The 19,036-nt window shown below is 39.2% G+C and overlaps 2 protein-coding genes across 2 annotated transcripts in view; one reads left to right on the top strand and one right to left on the bottom strand.

The window, feature by feature from the left end:
• The window catches only part of LOC140948314 (ragulator complex protein LAMTOR1-like), a 7,020-nt gene extending 1,726 nt beyond the window's left edge, over window positions 1–5,294 (bottom strand). The window contains exons 1-6 of the mRNA XM_073397543.1: window positions 5,103–5,294; window positions 2,943–3,013; window positions 2,080–2,166; window positions 1,464–1,541; window positions 1,230–1,350; window positions 1–236 (exon numbers count right to left, since the gene is read on the bottom strand). The exon at window positions 1–236 is cut by the window's left edge and continues 1,726 nt beyond it. Coding sequence (XP_073253644.1) covers window positions 144–236; window positions 1,230–1,350; window positions 1,464–1,541; window positions 2,080–2,166; window positions 2,943–3,013; window positions 5,103–5,144 — 492 coding nt within the window. The 5' untranslated portion in view covers window positions 5,145–5,294 and the 3' untranslated portion in view covers window positions 1–143. The remainder of the gene's footprint in view (window positions 237–1,229; window positions 1,351–1,463; window positions 1,542–2,079; window positions 2,167–2,942; window positions 3,014–5,102) is intronic.
• A 79-nt stretch (window positions 5,295–5,373) lies between these two features.
• LOC140948272 (uncharacterized) lies at window positions 5,374–17,178 on the top strand. Its single transcript, XM_073397503.1, has 15 exons — window positions 5,374–5,508; window positions 5,677–5,768; window positions 5,915–6,003; window positions 6,591–6,667; window positions 7,249–7,432; window positions 7,745–7,893; window positions 8,236–8,359; window positions 8,884–9,001; window positions 9,422–9,527; window positions 10,631–10,774; window positions 11,414–11,519; window positions 12,076–12,251; window positions 13,223–13,293; window positions 13,631–14,046; window positions 14,280–17,178. The coding sequence occupies exons 1-15, from the start codon at window positions 5,473–5,475 to the stop codon at window positions 16,535–16,537; spliced, it is 4,146 nt and encodes a 1,381-aa protein (XP_073253604.1). The 5' UTR covers window positions 5,374–5,472; the 3' UTR covers window positions 16,538–17,178.
• The last annotated feature ends 1,858 nt before the right edge of the window (window positions 17,179–19,036 follow it).

Below are 19,036 nucleotides of genomic sequence, written 5' to 3'. Positions count from 1 at the left end.
CCCCCTTCTCTTAACTTTCACTGGTCACCATTTCCATGGTAGAAAGTTCACTGTGAAACTCATTTTCATTACTAGCATGGAATGCATTATATAGCTGGAATTTTAATAAATATTTGAATATCAGCTACTCCTTACGATTTAGACTATGATGATTCAAACTCTACCACCAGTGCATCTCTGGGTTCAACATGGAAGCCGGATAGAGATGCATCTGCTTCTTTTGCAGCTCTTATCACCTAAAAATGAGAATTCATTCACAACAGTCACACTGAGCGAATACAGTGGAACCCTGAGCACTTTATGGACACAAACACTGGTTAATATGGACAATGGACACTTTTCTGCATCCCTAGTCACAAACTATCATACCGTAAAATTCCAAAAATAAGCCCCTCCATGTATAAGCCCCTTCAAATATAAGCCCCCAAACATGTGACGCAAAAAACCCTCCGTTAAATCGCCCCTCCAAATATAAGCCCCCTCCCCCCCCTCCTGGGCCTGTATTTGGAAATTGCCCTCAAATTCAAAAGAACGCAAAAAGGGTAAATTTCGTTTTAACTATAAGGCTAGCCCAATCGATTTTGAAAAGCAAATTTCACTCCGTAGATAAGCCCCTCAAAAAGTGCCTTTGAAAAATATAAGCCCCAGGGGCTGCTTATTTTCGGAATTTTACGGTATATTGTCAACTCTGCTTCATGGACAGTTCCTTTTGGCACACTGTCTATAACTGAATATCTTGGCAATGAAAACCTAACTGAAAACAGCAAGTGACCTTTCAAAAGTTTTGTCTCCTTTTCAGTCCACGCACCAGCGCACTAAAAGCGTCAGTACAAAGTAAAGTCATTGATTCCATTCTTGTTTTTCAAGAACAATACTTAAAAGGTAATTTCAGTCGGAGACCATGATATACAATCGTGAGGTTTGTTTAGGATGAACTGGTTTCAGTTACAGTTAAGATATTTTGAGATGCTCTTTGTTTTCTTGTTATTAGGTATATTTTAGCAGGAAAATAAGCTAAGTGCCCCTTGCTAAGAAGATCAGATTTGTTGCTCAAAAGACCCATCAATTATTTGAAAACAGAAAACAAACAACAACATGAAGAGAAGGTCAGAATAATGCTTAGTGATGCAACACATATGGCTGAAGAGCTGCTTCATTTCTGGGAATCAATACCATTCATTCCTATAACAGGTATGTTTAGATACTGTACAGACCATAACAATACTTACAAAGGCTACATCTGATTGTGGAACAGGTTCACTTGCAAGAACTAACTGTGGGACCTTAACTCCAGCTGGAAGTTCAGTAGCGCTTTGAATATTGGAATTATTAATACCTGATAGCTTGGCCCTAAGAAATCAATGATATTTACCAGTATTACTTGGAGGATAAGGGAAACAGGACATCTAAGCAAAACTAAAATTGACTTGATGATGTCCAAACTGCGACTATCCAAAACTTACATGTATTGTCTTGATCTTTCCATATACTCTGTTCTTTCTATACTGTGAGGTTCAATTGAAGACACATCTATAACGTCGCTGTATTGAAAAAGAACGAAGGACAATTGTGTACATTGCAACTTAGAATTTGCAACAGCTGTTGTTTGCAAGTTTTGTTTTTGTAACATGATACTATTTTTTATATTTCCTTGTCCCCTTGTCAGGGATTTTAGCCTTCTTCAGTTTTCTAATTCTTTGAGTAACAAAAATAGAATAAAGAGCACTCTGAGGAGAGTAACTTGATGTGGATTTGTTGTGGGTCAAAAAAAAAGTTCACAGGTTAAAATGGTTTCAGCCTAAGTCAATTTTCCTAGCCCTGACAATCTATGATCATAAATAAATAAGGAGATAAAGCAAATTGAGAATCAACTTAGGATGAAACCATTTTAACCTGAATTTAATTTTCTCACACACAACTGAGAGTCATCCCAATTCGATCATGCAACAAAAAGTACAACAGATTCATTGTTCAGAGGTTGGGAATTTGACTTTGTTTTCAAAAACTTTGGTCAATTCCAAAAGTTCAAACATTATTTTCCCTAGGTGGTAAATTTTAGTGTTCAGTCTGGTAACATACTGTGCTGTCTGATGAAGTATTCTACTGAGTAGAGCTTGTTCATCTGTCTTTGATATAGGGCCTGTGCTGGAATTATGAATATCGTCTCTGCAAAGCAAATACAGTACAGCAACATCAACATTAGATAATAATATTATTATTATTAAGACAGTCAAATTTGTTTACTGGCAACATCATCATTATAATCAGTAATATGCCAAAAATTTATAACGATCTACAGATATAAAATAAATACACGTTTCCGGGCTCAAAATCATTTTGGGCAGTGTCCGGTCATGTTGACTGGCCAAACAAGTTTTAGCAAGGTCATGCCTCGTTTGTGACTGGTCAAAATGTTGAGAAAACCGCTAATTGGCATTCACAGAGCTGCAGAATGAGACTGTCGCATATGTATTCTCTGAATCTATAACTACAAGCAGCTAAAATATTTTATGATTGAACTGTTTTTTTACGTTCAGAACTAATGTGAATAATTTTATTTCCCGGTCAAAATGACCAGCCAACAGAAAGTTTGTCCCGATTATTGGTCACATTGGCCGGACATTGTCCATTGCCTGGCCATTATTTTGAGCCCTGATGTTTTGCCAACAAGTCAAGCAGGTACACCAACTATGGACTGATCAACAGGTTAACATATTATTTTATTTTCTTCGTGTATTTTTTTTAGGGCTGTAACTAAGATTTCAAGTTGTCAGGTGTATGCTACTGGTAGATGGGGAAATGAACAGCAAGGGTGCTCTTTTGGTTTATTTTCTTTTTGTTTTCTGTGAAAGTAGCCTAGGGTAACGCTCTAAGTAGCCAGGGAGAAGATTTTAGTGACAGCCCTGTTCCTAAATCTCATAGAAAAAACTAAATCAACTTACACAGGTCTTTGTCCATTAGCTATTGGTGCTGATGATCCTCCCAACAGAGGATCTCTTTCACTCGCTTGCCTCTGTAGATGAAAACATGCACATTAATACATGTTTTTCATCATGAAGAGTCTCCAGTGCAACAGCTGATAAGATGGGTGACTACACATTGGAAAGCTAAAAGAGGAAGTCTGACAACTACATATATAAACATGACTGCTAAGGGATGTGGGTCTGAAGAATGTTACAGATCTAGAAAGTTGTATGAGAGATTGAGCCATATGGAGTCAGTTTTCTTCCTGTCATCTTCTAGGCATTGACCAAGAGTACGAAGTAAGTAATATAAAGCACTTTCAAGTCTTAGTTCTGTAGATGTACATGGAAGGATGAAAAGGACCTCTAAAAGTTGAAAACAAGCAATCTCAACCTAAAAGAATTACAAAAATTACACTTTACTGTCACACATACCTTACAATGACCACCAAACAATTTTCTAAACATTTTTTTTAGCCAGTTTGAAACAGAACTCTGTTGATAGAAACAGTTTGTGCTAGACTGCCATGAGTATTGTTTAGGATTGTTTCCAGATATAGTGTGTTGAGATAACTGTTCAATTTTAGTTGCACTGTTTTTTTTTCACTATTCATAGGACTCCAAATAACCCTTTCTGTGAATTTTCATAGAAACCAAAATAGATGGTTGGAAAGGAAAAATATTAGTCAATGCTTAGGGAACTAGGCTAGGAGACTAATTTGAAAAAAATGGAAAGCATGATTCTGAATTCTTGTACCCTGTGTGTTGAGGTTTCTTGTTCGCTCTACAATATTCTGGGCAGGTAAGTAGAAGAATCTCTGGCACAAATTGCTTCCCAAACTTGTTAAGTACGTGTATCGATCAAACCAAGTAGTTTGGCTATGATTGGTCAAATTATGCATGCTATGCATAGGAATTTCTTTGTGCATAGGCTAGTCCCACTTGCCTAGCCAGGATTTAAAGAATGAACAAGAAAACAAGCATGATTTTCACATGCTTTCAAACATTTGCCCTCTCTGACTGTTTAATACCAGGCCTAAAAACAAGTCTTTTGTGCAGCTGGTTGAGGTAAAATCCAATCTCAGGTTAATCCAGTATTTAATCTACATGTATTTTGATTCAGAATTTCTCTTGACTTCATCCCCTTATTATTCATAGGAGAAAAAGGAAATAATAATTATTTAAATAAATTATTTATTATTATGCTTTTATATGGGAATGGAATGATTTATGCTTTGTTTAAAAAACAAGCAGGGTGGTATTATCAGGTTTAAAAACTCAAGGTGAACCCAAGAGTTTTTACACTTATAATACATGACTGCAAGTTTTTTGAACAACTTCAAAATCTTGCACTAATACATGTATTTAGATTTGGGGATAGTTTGGTCTAAAAAAGTGGACGTAAAGTTTAGCCATGTCTTTATCAGATATAAAGACATTCATTAAACATTAATTTCTTTTATTTTTTTTGAAGAAGCTGACTGACACTTTGATCTCCATGTTGGTCATAAGGGGTCCCAGCCTCTAGACTACTCTGTTTGAATTGTGCATGATAAAGAATGTGATGAAATCATTTGTATACCTGTGCAAATCTGCATTAAACATGAAACTCAATCTAGGCTAGAAAACATGCAAGCAAGTATCAAAGTTTTATTTTCGATTCTGCTGCAAAAGAATGTTGCTCGTTTGTGACCTGTAGGATCACAGCACAGTTTCCTGTCTTCACACGTAGCCATGTATATTAACCTCTTGAAAGTTTTTGTTATTTAGTCCAGTTAATTAATCTTAAGAGTTCTCTTTGTTCCCGAAAAAAAAAAGTAGCCACAACAGAAAACGGAATGATTTGTCTGTATCAACAACAACCTAACAAAATGAGCTTTAATCACCATGTGCGGACTTTCGGAACAACGAAAAATATCATACATGTGATCGAAGTACCGTTTTTATTTATTTATGTGGGAACAATTTTGCTTGAAAGTGTGCTGGCTTGAGAGCAGTCTCTAGGATTGAAGGGAAAAAAACATGGAAGAATACCATTGATAATCACAAATAGCTTCCAAGGAACCAAAAAATCAGAGCACTGAAAATTACGATGACAGTCACATGACACTGTGAAAACGCAAGGAACATCAAACTTACTTGACCGTCTGGTTCATCCTCGCTACTGAAACAACAGCCCATTCCCGCTAAAATTGTCTGAGATAAGTTTCTCACAAGTGTTTGGGTTATCTCCTTCAATCACGTCTAATAAACGAGTCAAAAATTGCTCAATAAATTAATAAAACAATCTTGCAAAACCCTTGGAGGAAATCCTATCCTACAGGCTTGGTTACAAGGCGAGTTCAGACCGTTGAGGCTTGTGGGACAGGCTTCTTAATTCAAAATCAACCGCCAAATACGCTGTACATTCGGTACTACTTACTGTAGATACATCGATCTTCAGTGTGTTTTTTGATGAAAAGGATTTAATGCTGTGTGGAGATAGCTTTCGAACTTTTGGGGTTACAAAATGAATCCAGCTAACTCTAGATTTCTACTTGACTGGGTAAGTGCGGCGCCATCTTCGATTTCTTCAAGGCTTCGAATCACTGCAATTTATTTAACCTTTTTACGTCGATCGAAGCGAAAATTTACAGTCAAAGCTTACTTGTTTTGTTAAATTGAGAGGAAGGCATCTGCTTCAGATCATCAAATTCTTTCCCATATGTTGCAGATCAACTCAAATGCTTCAAGTGATGGTAAAAAAGTTGGGAAAATCACAGACGACGGCGCTAAAAGTCTGCTGCTGGACATTCTTCATTTAATGTAAGCACGGATAAACATGATCATTCTCACTGCGCCACTACAATTTGCTGTTTATATTTGAAAGACAGCCAGCCCTCTTTATAGTCTTATACCCCCGTACATGCTAATTAAGCCTAAGTAAATGACTTTTTGATAAAACCTTCTAGTGACAAAGAAACAGCAAAAGATTTGCCAAGTGACAGCGATGTATTTGACGTTGAACAAGTTCTGTCCCTCATCATCTCTTATCTTGGAGGTGAGGAAGCTCATTGCATTCGCTTTTAGGTTCTGTTCAACATGTGTGTTCGTGTACTGTAGCTGGTAAGTGTTTGGGGCCCATAACCAGTGGGGCACTTTTACAGACACAAACAAATGGGTTAGGAGACAGGGGGCCCAAGCCTCCTGCCTCCAACTTGTATGCCTTGTATTTCCGGCTCCTGTCCCTTTTTTCTTGGCTTCCTCCCCTGGCCTTGTTGCAATTGCCAAATATTAAGCACTGTTGCTTAATTTCCCCCTATTTCTTCCACCTTTTGCTCTTAAAGAACTCCCACCTTCCGTACCCCTCTGACCCTCCCACCCCCAGCTTGATTATTCTTTTGCGTAAAAACAACTGAATTTTACAAAAAAACAACTGAATTTTACATTTATAATATTCTTTAATTCATCATTATCTGGCTAATTTATTACAAGGTTTCAACACACAATCTGACTGTGCCCTAATACAACAGTAATATTAATATTATTAATAACAGTATTTATTTCACATTAATATAATGATAATATTATAATAATTTTTAATAATGTTTATAGTGAATTTTCAAATTTAGTTTTATTGTTCTTTAGGCTTCCATCAATTTGACATTACCACCGTTGTAGATGCTGAAAATCTAGAGAAAAGGGATGAGTTAGAGATAGGAAAGGTGTGTATTAAATTTTCCATTTATTTTCTCGCTTTTACCCATTGTGAATGATTTATTTCCCATGCCTAATAACTCCTCAGTTTTATTGTTCAAATCACAACAACGTCCCCCCCCCAAAAAAAAAAATATATATATATATGTATATCCTTGGCTACTTCAATAAAAGTCAGCTCATAGCTCTCAAACTTTATTAACATGGTTGGCTATGCTTCATAGCAGCTGCCTACTCTAAATTTTTTTCAATTAGCACCCTGAATATTAGCCTGCGAAGCGCAGACGTATATCTGGTCATCGCTTCTCTCCCTCCAAAAATAGCTAATTCTTGGGGGGAGAGAAGCGACGACCGGAAATACGTCTGCGCTTCGCAGGCTACCTGAATATACAATATATAAGTGCTCAAGGTGTCTGGCCATTAGTGAAGTCTTAGTTTCCATTTCTTGTTGAGCACATTTTTCCTTACACTCCTTACTGAGGGTTAAAGACAGTAAAGTAAATTAAAAGACTGTGTTTGCTGTGTCTAGTGCACACTGTCTTCTCATAAACGTTTTCAATATTAATTTCTATTTTCTTTCAATTAACAGATGATCACACTTTTGCTTTATGGAGCAACACAGTGTGAGAATGTGGCCATATTTATAAACCAGATCACCGGTATGGATGTTGAAAATCAATTCACTTTCAAATATTTGATCGAGTCTGTCCTGACTGAGTTGAACTCTGGTAGCCTGACGGAAGAGTCATTTAATGACATTTTGTGCAGAAAAGGTTAAGTATAATATTATTATCAGCTATGTGCTAGTGCTGTGATTAGCTAATGTAGAAAGAAATTAAAATAATGTCTTTCTACGTTAGCATTTTAGCATTGTCCTAAGGTACAACTGTTAGTTGCCCAACATTGGTTGATCATAGTATCTAATGTTGGGCTAACATTGTTTCAAAAATTATTGACATTATTTGTAAAACATTTTGATTTTGTGTTGGATAATAGTAAAAATTAAATTAGTCCTTTTTGATTTTTAAACAGAACAACTTAAAGGAATGCAATTCACTAAGAGTCTCATTTGATTTTCATAACAGTAAATGTTTCAGAAAACCAGAAGTTGGATCAATCAGGTAGTGGATTTTCATCGCCATTAACAATACAGTCACCAGTTGAGGCTTTCTTCACTAACAGTCCTTTGAAATCTCTTGTGGCATCTCCTAAACTAAGGAGCAAACAGAACCAGGTAATTAATATTGACTTTTTATTTCAACAATGGACCCTCTGATTGTAGCACTACTTTGAAATATTATTATAACACTACTGATTCAATACCACTGAAAGCTGGAAGAAACATTTTTGAGTTACTATGATCTCAGTGATGTCTTTCATGACCGCAAAATGCAAACTGATTGGACAGACAATATTGGAATTAGGGTTGGGTTTTTGTTTTTCTTGGCTGTGATTTTAAGGACTTATAGCATAGTGTTCCAGTAAAGCGGTATATGTAATGAATTAATGATGAATTAATTAAAATAATTATTATTTAAATTTTCAAAGGGGAAAATGTTACTGCTTCTTATTGCAGCTTATGTTGAACAAACTGCAGCAGAAAGTTACTAAGCTGCAGAACTCACTGGACTTGCAAATTCGTGTACAATCTGAATTAGAAGCCGAACTTACTGAAAAGAATAAGGAGCTTGATGCAAGAGGTACGTGCATGTATGGGAAATACAAATCTGTAACTAAACAACCAAAATAACTTAACTTGCTCTTAATTTCGTCACTTGGCCACTTCAACAGAGTGTCTCTTTTTTAATCAATAATACCTTAAAGAATAACTTTTAGCTTACTGTCAATCGACAGATGGCCAAATGTTGGGGCAGCAGATGACTCACAGATGACATTGTACAGTGATGCCTCTGTCAGCTAACAAACTACTAACCGTCTAACAAGTTTCCTTAGTAAATACTTTAGCCATTTGGCCAACAGTCCATAAACTATCTGTCGCCGAAGGGATATATACATCCATGCCCAGTCTAGTTCTCGCAAATGTTTGATCATGAATGGCAAAACAAATTCTATTTTGGAGCTATCCTGAAAAGTCTAATCTAGTAACTTGCAGCTCAGTTAGATCTGTGGCAAAACAGAAAAATGTTTTGTTGCATTTTTTTATGACCTCTATTATTTTTTCTGACCTATTTAATAAAAGTGTTTCTATATTTTTGGTTTGTAGATGCAACAATTATTGGACTGCGCTCTGAAATTGCAAAGTTATTGTCATGTGCGGAAGAGTTAGAGATAATGAGACACTTTAAAACTGAATTTGAAAAGACAGAAAGTGAAAATGCAAGGTAACAATTATTTTTTCCATCATTGTTCATGTCCTGTACAAACTTGAAACTTAAACAAACTGGAAAAAAAAGGAACTGGAGTGAGCAACCTTGGAAATTCATTTTATTTCACTGTAGGGCACCCAACTTGTTTTACAACAATCACCGAATCTTAGAGTTTGTACAGTGTGCAGAAAATCATCGAATACATGTACAGTTGTTTTGGTGCAATAATATTTTTTACATTTAGTGTTTAGCAGAACAGTTCAAATTGAGACTATTGTTACGGGTGCGGGGCGGCAGAGATTGATACATTTTGATTGTCAAAAAGAGATTGCGAAAGAGATTGCGACTGTCAGAAGGATAAGCCTACTTAGCTAGGGATCTCATATCTTTTATATGTAAGTGCAATTTGTACACCACTCTGTTTTTGTTATACAGATTAAAACAAAAAGTTGTTGAACTGCAAACCTTTAAGCAGCAATGTGGTGATCTAGAGCAAAAAGTTGCAAACTTTATGCAGGAGAAGGAACAGTTTGAAAATGAGGTGAGTTGTTGAATGAGCAAAAAGTTCAGAGGAGGCAGCGTGGTCAGGTGGTTAAAGCGCTGGACTTGTAATTTAAATTGAATTATTTGTTTCAGGCATTTACTTGGCCCTGCTGGCAATGGTACTATAAATACATCCGAGGGTAAACAAAGGACATTTATTTTTCATTTAAAGGCTTTCCCTGTGTAGCAAAATTCATGTCCCTCACTTGATCACAAAACAAAATGAAATCTCTGTTTTCATTAGCAAGTTAATGCACCAAGTTAATAGAAAAATGTGCCCCCTTCCAAGTCTGGGGAATAGCAGCTAGAGAAAGGGCCGACTTCGACAGCTGGTAAAGCCGGCCTCAGAACTCAACAAGCAAGGCATTACTGCATGGGTTCTTAATGGACAAATTAAAAGTGCCATTGAAATACACCCTAAGGATTTTAACATGTGCAGAAGACATGATATGAACTAGCTGTTTGCATTGTACCTGTACAATTGGGACGAAACCAGTTGCACCTTAGGCGACAGTGTCCTCAGTGACAATCACACATATTATTGACGCGGCAAGATCACTCAGATTTGAAAAAGAAAGAAAGGCTGATACTCTCCGCCATTTTGGAAACCAATATTTTAGTTTCCAGTCTCCCAATCGGTGTCGGTCAAAATGACCTCACTAACAGAGCTTTCTCAGTCTTTGACTGGGACAAGTAAGCGGAAATCCTTCAACACTTCTGCAAAGAACTCCTTCAAATCAATTAAGTTGCCAAGGTTAAAAACTAACGAAAAGTCGCAGAATTCTTCAGACGTTTGTATGGTGAGGAGTCTTAAAAAATTTTGCGACTTTGTTTGTGTTGCAACCTCTTCGCTTCACCCCTTCGCTTTTTCTTTCCTCGAGTGAAGGCCGTCTTCCCAGCTGTGTTGATGGATACTCGCTTACTGCTCTTGCAAAAGTTGAAAAACGCAACCGTGGAAAGGTACACCAGCCCATGGTTTGGACAAAGCTACATCTTATGATCTATATTAATAATACCAAAAAATATCATCTAGCAGATAAATACTCTTACTTCGTTCTTGACTGAGTCCAACCACGTTTTTGTCATTTCCTCTATTGTTAGCGAGTGGAAACAGAACGTTTGCAATCAAGTATAGAGCGGTATAAGAGTAAGATTCACCACATGGAGTTCAAAACAACTGAATTAGAAGCTACGTTAAGCAGAAAGGAGCAGATAATTACTAAGTTACAACAAGACTTGGAAGAGGTAACGGACACGTACTTATTCAAATTCATTCATAATATTCTTTTTATTATTATTATTAATACAGACGGATGTTTATCTTGAATCAGTGCCCCTACTTGATCAACAAGGTGATGAACGTTTGTCCAAAAAAAGAGACCCCTGATTCAACCGTCTTAGAAAGGTTTAAGCGTTTGGATTTTTAAGACTACAAGAGGTGGCCTGTAGTTAATTCAGAGGTCACTCTCGGAAATATGCGACTCAAGGGGAGGGCTGAAACTCAGGCTATTTATTAAAGAGGCCAAACATTATCGGACGTTTCTTTAGAAAAATAGTTGACTCCAAGTGGATTGTATTAGAATATGGATTCTCCTAGATTTATTATTTTTCTGGGCTCGGCTAGATTCCAACGTCTTCATAGTTTCAACCATGTCATGGCTTGTTTTTCATTCTACTTTGCCAGCAAAATTGTGCGTTTCCACTTATAACTGACGTCCACTCAAGCTCACTAAACAAAGACCTCGCTTCCCCCCTCCCCAGTTTGAGCTTAAACCTTTCTAAGATTTCTAAAAACCCGTTTTTTAATTTCTACCCTCAGTTAATTTCTACCCTCAGTTAAAGGGCTTCAAGGTTAGAGCTTTTCTTTCACGTTGTCTTTCTTAGGCAGTTAAAGCAGCATCTAAAACAGCGGAGATGAAACGGGAACGGCTACATACAGTTGAAGTTGATGATGTTCTCTTAGAGGGGGACTGGTCTTCATCCACAGAAGGTGATGATTGTAACGATGATATTAGCGGTCCCCCTACACTGAGAGTGACTGTTTCCGATGAAAACATCTCATTTCACGAGAATTTATTGTTTGAGAAAAAAAAGTAAATTAGATTGATACATAAAAAAAACGGCATTTAAAATTGGAAAGAAAATCACACAAAGTTAATCAATTTCCCAAGGGACCAGTCATTAAGTGATTTTCTACGAAACTTCCACGTCATCAGATTTTTGAAAGTAAATCTCCGCGATTTGTCAAAACATTATGGATAACAGTACACTGTTACCATCTGACGTCATAGATTTTGCAGTTATACATGGCGACAATACCTATATACTACGTACAATGCTAAATTTATTCTCATTATTTTTCCGCGTGCTGATCTAGCAACGCTGTAAAGCTCCCGTACCAGGACTCCGCGTATCTGTGCAAGTTTCACCATATTTGGTTTTTTTTTTTTTCAATTTTAAAAGAATAGCCTGCAGTAATATTTATGTCCCTTATTTGGTTAATGTTTAGAAGTTTTAAGTTAAGACATTTTTCTCTTATTCTCTAGACTTTTCGCAGAGTCACGTCCCTATAGCATCAGTAAACATAGACAGTCGAGTCATCGAACTTGAACTTGAAAAGCAACGGTTGAAGTCTGAACTGTCCTCCTCAGTAAACCAAGAAGAGTACCTCGCTTTGAAAGAGAAACTAGAGGTCGCCGAGGAAACACACTCATCTTACAAGGTTTGTTTTTTCCACCTCTAGAAGTTGTCGCCATAACCAGCGAGAAGCTCTTCATTTCGAGTGGTGAGCGAAGCGATCTGCGCGCGAGCCCAAGAGCAGTGCCGTAGCCAGACCAAACGACCAACCGAGGCAGGCGGGAGTTGCTAGGGGGGTTCGGGGGCATGGCCCCCCCCCCCCCCCCCCCCCGAGAAATTTTGAATTTTAGTCTCTCGGAAATGCGATTTGCAGCGTTTTCTGGGCCTTTCGGTAACTTTTTTTCGAGTTAATTTAAGTGGAATTTAAAAAGCAATAATCAGAAACAAGCTACATAATCTGGGTGACCGTTAACCTCGCCAATGGTTTTGATCAGTATTTGTTCAAAAAAAATTTGAGTTAACGTACGTAGCCCCTTGAGATCGATGATATGGTAATTTTTTCATAGTATATTGACTGAATTGCTGAATTCTTTGTAATATCATGATGCGTTAAAAATATCCGATGATCGCTTATGTAAAATAAAAATGATCGGCGAAATTCGTCAAAATTTTACCGAGGCGAGTGCCTCGGTTGGCCTCATACTAGCTACGGCGCTGCCCAAGAGCCCCTTGCTCTTGCATCCCCTTTCGCGCGTGTCTCGCGCTGGACTTCCCACGATATCTACCAAATGACGCTTGCTCGTACTCGTAGGCTAGTGTCGTCTCTACGCAGAAACGTTTTTACCTCCCTTGCGCGCATTCCTCCTTGGGCGGGGGAAGGGGAGGGGTTGTTGCGTGACGAGCCAGTGGCCTTCAACTTCAAAGTACAAAATTTACAAATGTTACAAATGCTTTCAAGGCGATTTGGTAAAAGGAACTTCTACCGTTATTTCTTTTTTCTTTGAACCGAATTATTAAAAGGCTGGTTAGCGGAGTGCAATCGATTGTATTGCGTCCTTTGGAAAGTTCTCGCTTGTTTGTAGAATCCTTAACTAGTTTGTTTCTCTTTTGTGACAGGAAAACTATATAGCTGCCAAATGTAGGATCCAGGAGCTTGAGGAAAGGCTAGACGTAGAAGGAAAAGACAGGTATTAGACCCGGAGGCACTGAACATTGTTAATGCATTGTTTTTCTTCGCCTGGAAAAAGATCAAACGTTGTTCTTTGTAAAATCTTTTCCCCTTTGTCTATTCGGTTAGTAGAACCTGTTTATAGGAGCTCGACGTAGACTCTTGGGAGTCATAAAGTTAGAAAGACACTCTTGTTTCGAGTACGAGATTTTCTCTCGAGTCGCTTCTAGGTCTCTGTTAGCGCGGTTGTTCTAAAGAGAACGTGGGAACTAGTATTTTGTGAGAATTCTATCGCATGACAAGAGAACTGCAAGATAAAACTCCTCGCTGGAACTAAATTTCCATTTTTCTCTTAGAAAACAATTGGTCGAACAGTTAAAGAATGTCCAGGAGCAGTGTTTCCAAGAAGTTGAAGAACTCAAAGCCACTGTGTTAAGGGAACGCTCTTTAAAGTCCGAGTTGGCTCAAGAACTTGACGTGAGAGAAAAAAGACTCCAGGAATCCACTGTAGAGATTCAAGCTCTTACGAGTTTGAAAGCAGGACTGGAAGGGAGCCTCCAAACCAGCAACGCCCGAGCGCATGACGACAGAGCTGCCTACGAAAGAGAAATAAGTTTGAAAAAAGAGGAGGTGGATGAGTTGTGTACAAAGTTGCAAGGATTTGAGGAAGAGTTGAAGGAAAAGACTGAGCTGATTCACGCTTTGGAAAAAGAAAGGGATCAAGTTAGAGATGAATACGAAAAAATATTGGCAGATTTAAAAAGTGGACTGGGTAATTATTTACGTAGGATGGGAAAAATGACATTTTCATATTTTGAATTATGCGAGTGCGCGTGAAAAATGCCATTTACAAGGAAGCTGACACGCAGAGGGAAGAAAGAAAATCCTTTCCTCGCGCACGGCGATTCTCACGCGCGTTCCCTCATTTATCCCTGAGGAAAACGAGTGACTACTTGTAGTCTGCTTTTCATTTGACCTTATACATGTCTTTATTTCTCTCTTAAGATGAAAAGATTAACAGCATGGCAGAAGATAAAGCGACAGCCGTAGCTCAGTTTCGGCTGAGGACAAACCAACTAGAGGAAGACCTCGAAAAGATGAAAGAAGTGTTTGGTAAAAAGCAGAAAGCCATATTGGAAGAAGCGGAGAAAAACGTCGCAAAAGTCCAAGAGGCTTGCGATGCGGACCGTGTCGCCTGGAAGAAGAAATTTGACCAACTGTCGGAAGAAGTTATGAATACAAGAACGGAGATGTTCGAAAACTCGAAGAGGCATTCCGAAGAGCTGATCGAGGTTCGAAGAAAAGCGAGAGAAGGAGAGGAACGGTTTGATGAAGAGGCCAGGGTAATGAGAAGCGAGAAAATGGATTTAGAGAACCAGCTTTTGAAGGCTAATAGCAATATTGCTGAGTTGGTACTAGAGACAAAACGAGCTGAGGATATGAAGAAAAAATTGGATGACGAACAAAGGAAATCCGAGGAACTGAAGATCAAATGTGATAGCTATTCAGCCCAAGCGAAAGAGTTAAAAGAAAAAGTAGAACAATTAGAAAAAGATGCAGTAAAAGAGAAAGAAAATTTTAAAAACGAGATAAGGAAGGTGGAGAGTGCAAACGAATCTGAAGTTAATGCAGTCCGAGAGGTACTGGAAAACGTGAGAAAAGATTACAGTGAGTTGGAGATGAAGCGGAAGAATGAGGTTGAGAAAATTCTCGAAGAAGAGAAGAAAAGAGAAGATGAATTTACTGCGCAGATGGAGGAAATGAGATCTGCAAACGAAGAGAAAGGGAAAAGGATTCAAGAGTTAGAATCGTTGCTTGAAAAATCATCGGGCGAACAGACACGGAGAGTTGAAGAATTAGAATTTTCCTTGAAAGAAGTATCTGAGGAAAATAAGAAAAAAGTTGAAGAATTAGAGGCTTTATTAAAAAGCGCGATGGACGAAAAAGAGGAAATGGTCGGTGAAAAGAAGAACTCTGAGATAAGATGGGCAAACAAGCAGGAAGAACTTGATAGGAAGATCAAAGAACTAGATGGTGCCTCGGAAGAAATGAAAGAAGCAGAGGTAGCGTTTGCCGAGCTGAGAAATCACATGGATAGACTTGAGGTCGAGAACGAACGATTGGAAAAAGAGGCTCAAGAAGAAGCCTTGATCAACAGACGGCTTGGAACTGAGGTGCATTCCTTAGAGGCACAGTTATCCCACGCCGTTGAACAAATACGCGAGCAAAAAATCAATCTTGAAAACAAGAAAAAAGTGGAATCGCAGAGAAGACAGACAATCGGAGGCGTAAGATCACAGATGTATCCTCGACAAGCCTTTTTAGAAGAAGACAGTTCAACTGATTCTGATGACGGCCAACCTTTAGGACTGGAAGAGTTATCAAGCTCTATAGGAACGAGCAGAAGGGCAATATTAGGCCAAGGTGAACTCTTCAACCATTCCACTCGATCTCTCTCCAGTCTCCACTCAGCTTCTACTTCAAGTTTTAGGTCTGGAGTCCAGACACGTGCCAGTCGCCGTCAAAGCGCTATATACATGCGCGGTAACACCCCTCCCGAGAAACGGACTACCAATAGCGCTGCTTACTTCATTCTTGGGGACGGAGTCGGACCGGAAATGGAACCAGATGCCGATGGTGAATTCGACTGGACCCGACTGGCCGAATTACAGCGTCGGAATGCATCGTGTCTACCACATCTTCAGACTTCCTACCCTGTAGAAACGCAAATGGGGCCGGACTTCACAGGGCAAGAAGATGCCCTCAAAACAGGGAGAATGTCCTTGGATACTTCCATAATTAAACCTTATAACACCCGAAAGCGTAAATCTGAAGAGTCTGTACCAAAGGCAGCAATCATAGATGGCTCAAGTTTGCCCAAATCAAAGTCGGCACCCAGTATCACTCCAGCAAAGCAGTCCAGGAAAAAGCGATTCAATCAAGCCGTACGAAACACCTTTGAATCCTTGCGATCTCGCTCAAATGAGAGTCTCACCACTGAAGTTCAAGATCCTGAAAACGGGCAGCGAAGAGAGAGCGTTGCATTCAACATCGAGATCTCGCCTCCCAAAAAGACAAAGGTCGGAATCGCGAGGCGTCGAACCATCTCAAGATACACTGGGACAACTCGACTACTCGAAAAAGATAAGAGCAAAGATTCCTTGAAAAAATCGAAGACACAGCATCTCGGGACGGGTGCGAGTGAGGAAAGGAGGCCGCTTAGACCTCGTCAGGAAAAAAGCAACGTCAAATTAATTAGCTAAGCTAAAATGATTCACATGTCAAAGCGCATGTACACCCTTAAACTGCTCTGTACACCTAAAAAACATGTAGTTTGAGTGAACGAAATTATATTGTACAGTGATCACATCCAATGGGGAAATAACAGAATTATAGAAAATCGGTAGGACAAGAACGTGAGTGCACCATTAAACAGGTAGAGAAGCGAACTCCAAGAGTTCTCATCTGCGCACTTTCAAGGTACTTTTAGCTCGATCTCTATACAGTCGAACCGCCTGAATGCATGAATTTTAAATATAAGTTAGACTCGTTTATATTAATTAAGTTCTTTGAATTTTTGCAAATACTATTTTTAAATATTTTGTTTTGTTTTTTCTTGACGATCGTTTTGATTCAGCATGAAGTTGTTACTAATAGTCAACAAGACTTTTCGTTCTTTAAATACACTACTACTGCAGTCAAATTTATGTTAAGCGTTCTAGACGCTGCAGAATCATGGCAATACTGAGGTGAAAATTTACAGTTTGGCCTTTTGCTGTAGGTTGTTCATTTTATTTACAGTTCTGTGTTCAAAATCACACGTTTAGAAACAGTTTTAGTGAAAATATTGTATGAAAGTGTAACAAAACAGAATAACAATACATCGTACATGTGGTCTCCGTTACTTTCAAGACTGTGATTATATTTCCCTTACATCTCCTTCTTGGTGGGATCTCGAGACTGTTTTCCCTTGCGACGAAGATCCTCAGTCTCCGGTTGTGACGTCGTTGCCTACGTCAAAGTCGATACCTTACTGCGCTTTTCACAGACATGCGAATTCTGAAGTTCAAAAGCCAACTGACGATTGCGTTTTTCGCTGCCGTCAATCATCTTAACGGATCTCTTAGGAAACAAAACTTTACTTTAACGGGTTCAAAAGGTCATGGTTTGTGATTTGTGATTGGTGGATTTGGATCCGTTTTGTGTGTTTCTGTGTTTCAAGGTTCGTTTCTTGTGATCGTAATTATGATTGACAGCAGCGAAAAACGCAATTATGAAGGCGGCTTTTGACCTTTAGAGTTCGCATGTTTGTGAAAAGCGCAGTAAGTACTAGGCTCCGGTAGCTCAAACGTTGGATAGCGCTTTAAATCGCTATCCAATGGATAGGTGTTGGGGAAATCAATTGCGTTATCTAGGGGGGGGATAGAGATTTATTCAGTGGATAGCGTTATGTACCTTTCGAAAAACTGGGCCCTGGACAAGATGAGACGCCGGGGTTGGCAAATCCGTGTGAAATTGTTCAAAACGGTGGTTAGCGATATCCAGTGTATAACGCTTTAGGTTTTTTTAATTCTTATCCGCTGGATAGTAACTTATGCAGTGGATAGCGCTATCCAACATTTGAACAACTACTGTTTGACTGCATTACTAGAGACCTTTAGATTCTAAGACGAGTACGAGATTTTCACATTACTAAGTACGGCTCGCGCGTTAACCAACGTCATTTTGGCAGGAAAACTAGGTAGCCGTCGTCACTCTACCACAAGTTTTAGCGAGAATGTCGAAGTGGGGAAAACAAGTTATCATTTTGCGATCGGGAGAGGGTGTAACTTCCTTCACTAAAGGTAACAGTGCTAACTTTTCTGGTGAAAAATGGTAAAATGAAGCTTTCCAGGGAGTCTATAGTTTGAGAATACGCGAAAAAATTTTAGGGCAAATCTCGTATTCGTAGTCCCCCTCGTCCTTGAATCTAAAGGTGTCTACTATCTTGGAGCCTGGCACAACTGGGCAGGCCCCAGTTGTTCAAAAGGTGGATAACGCTATCCACCGTATAAATCTCTATCCTGTGGATAGCGCAATTGTTTTCCCCAATACTTATCCACTGGATAGAGATTTATCCGATGGATAGCGCTATCGTTGCCTGGTCTCTAGGTCTCATTATTTCGCGCGGCCAAACTTTGGGTCACGTGGTCTGCTCGTTCGCCTCGGATACGTCACCGTAATGAATTGACTGAGAGGGGCTGGGAAAACGCCGAACAGGGGCTAGAGCGCTATCCAACTTTTGCACAACTGGGGCCAGATTGTCAGAAACGGAAGCAGATGCAGAGGACCAAGAAATCACAACATGCTTATTTTCAAGGGTGATGAAGTTTGCACCATCCCGTCGCAGCCTCCTCCTCAGGCACTTCGTTTTTCACAAGGTAGAGGCGAGCGACTGGTGATGAACCGCAAGGAACCATGGGAAGGATACACTCCCGTTGACGTCCCTTTCCCGCCTCTGGATACGAGGCAGATTCCATCACCTTTCACTTGTGTTTTATTCTCATTCATGACCCAAGAATTTCTGAGTCCTAAACGGATGATGGAATTTCCTCAAAGTTAAGTTCTCCCTGAACTCTTCTGAATCTCGTAGGGTGTTTGTCCCCCAACCTTGTACCCATCTCAGCCGTGGGTGGTCGAGAGGACTGGGTCTTCCCGCGTTTAACGACCGCGCGAACACTGGGACCCAAAACTTGACGCCTGACTTTTTTTGCCACCTACGT

Source organism: Porites lutea, chromosome 9 (assembly GCF_958299795.1).
Source record: "Porites lutea chromosome 9, jaPorLute2.1, whole genome shotgun sequence".
NCBI classification, from domain to species: domain Eukaryota; kingdom Metazoa; phylum Cnidaria; class Anthozoa; order Scleractinia; family Poritidae; genus Porites; species Porites lutea.
Note: the sequence above shows the minus strand (reverse complement) of the source record. Positions and strands in the feature narration are given on the sequence as shown.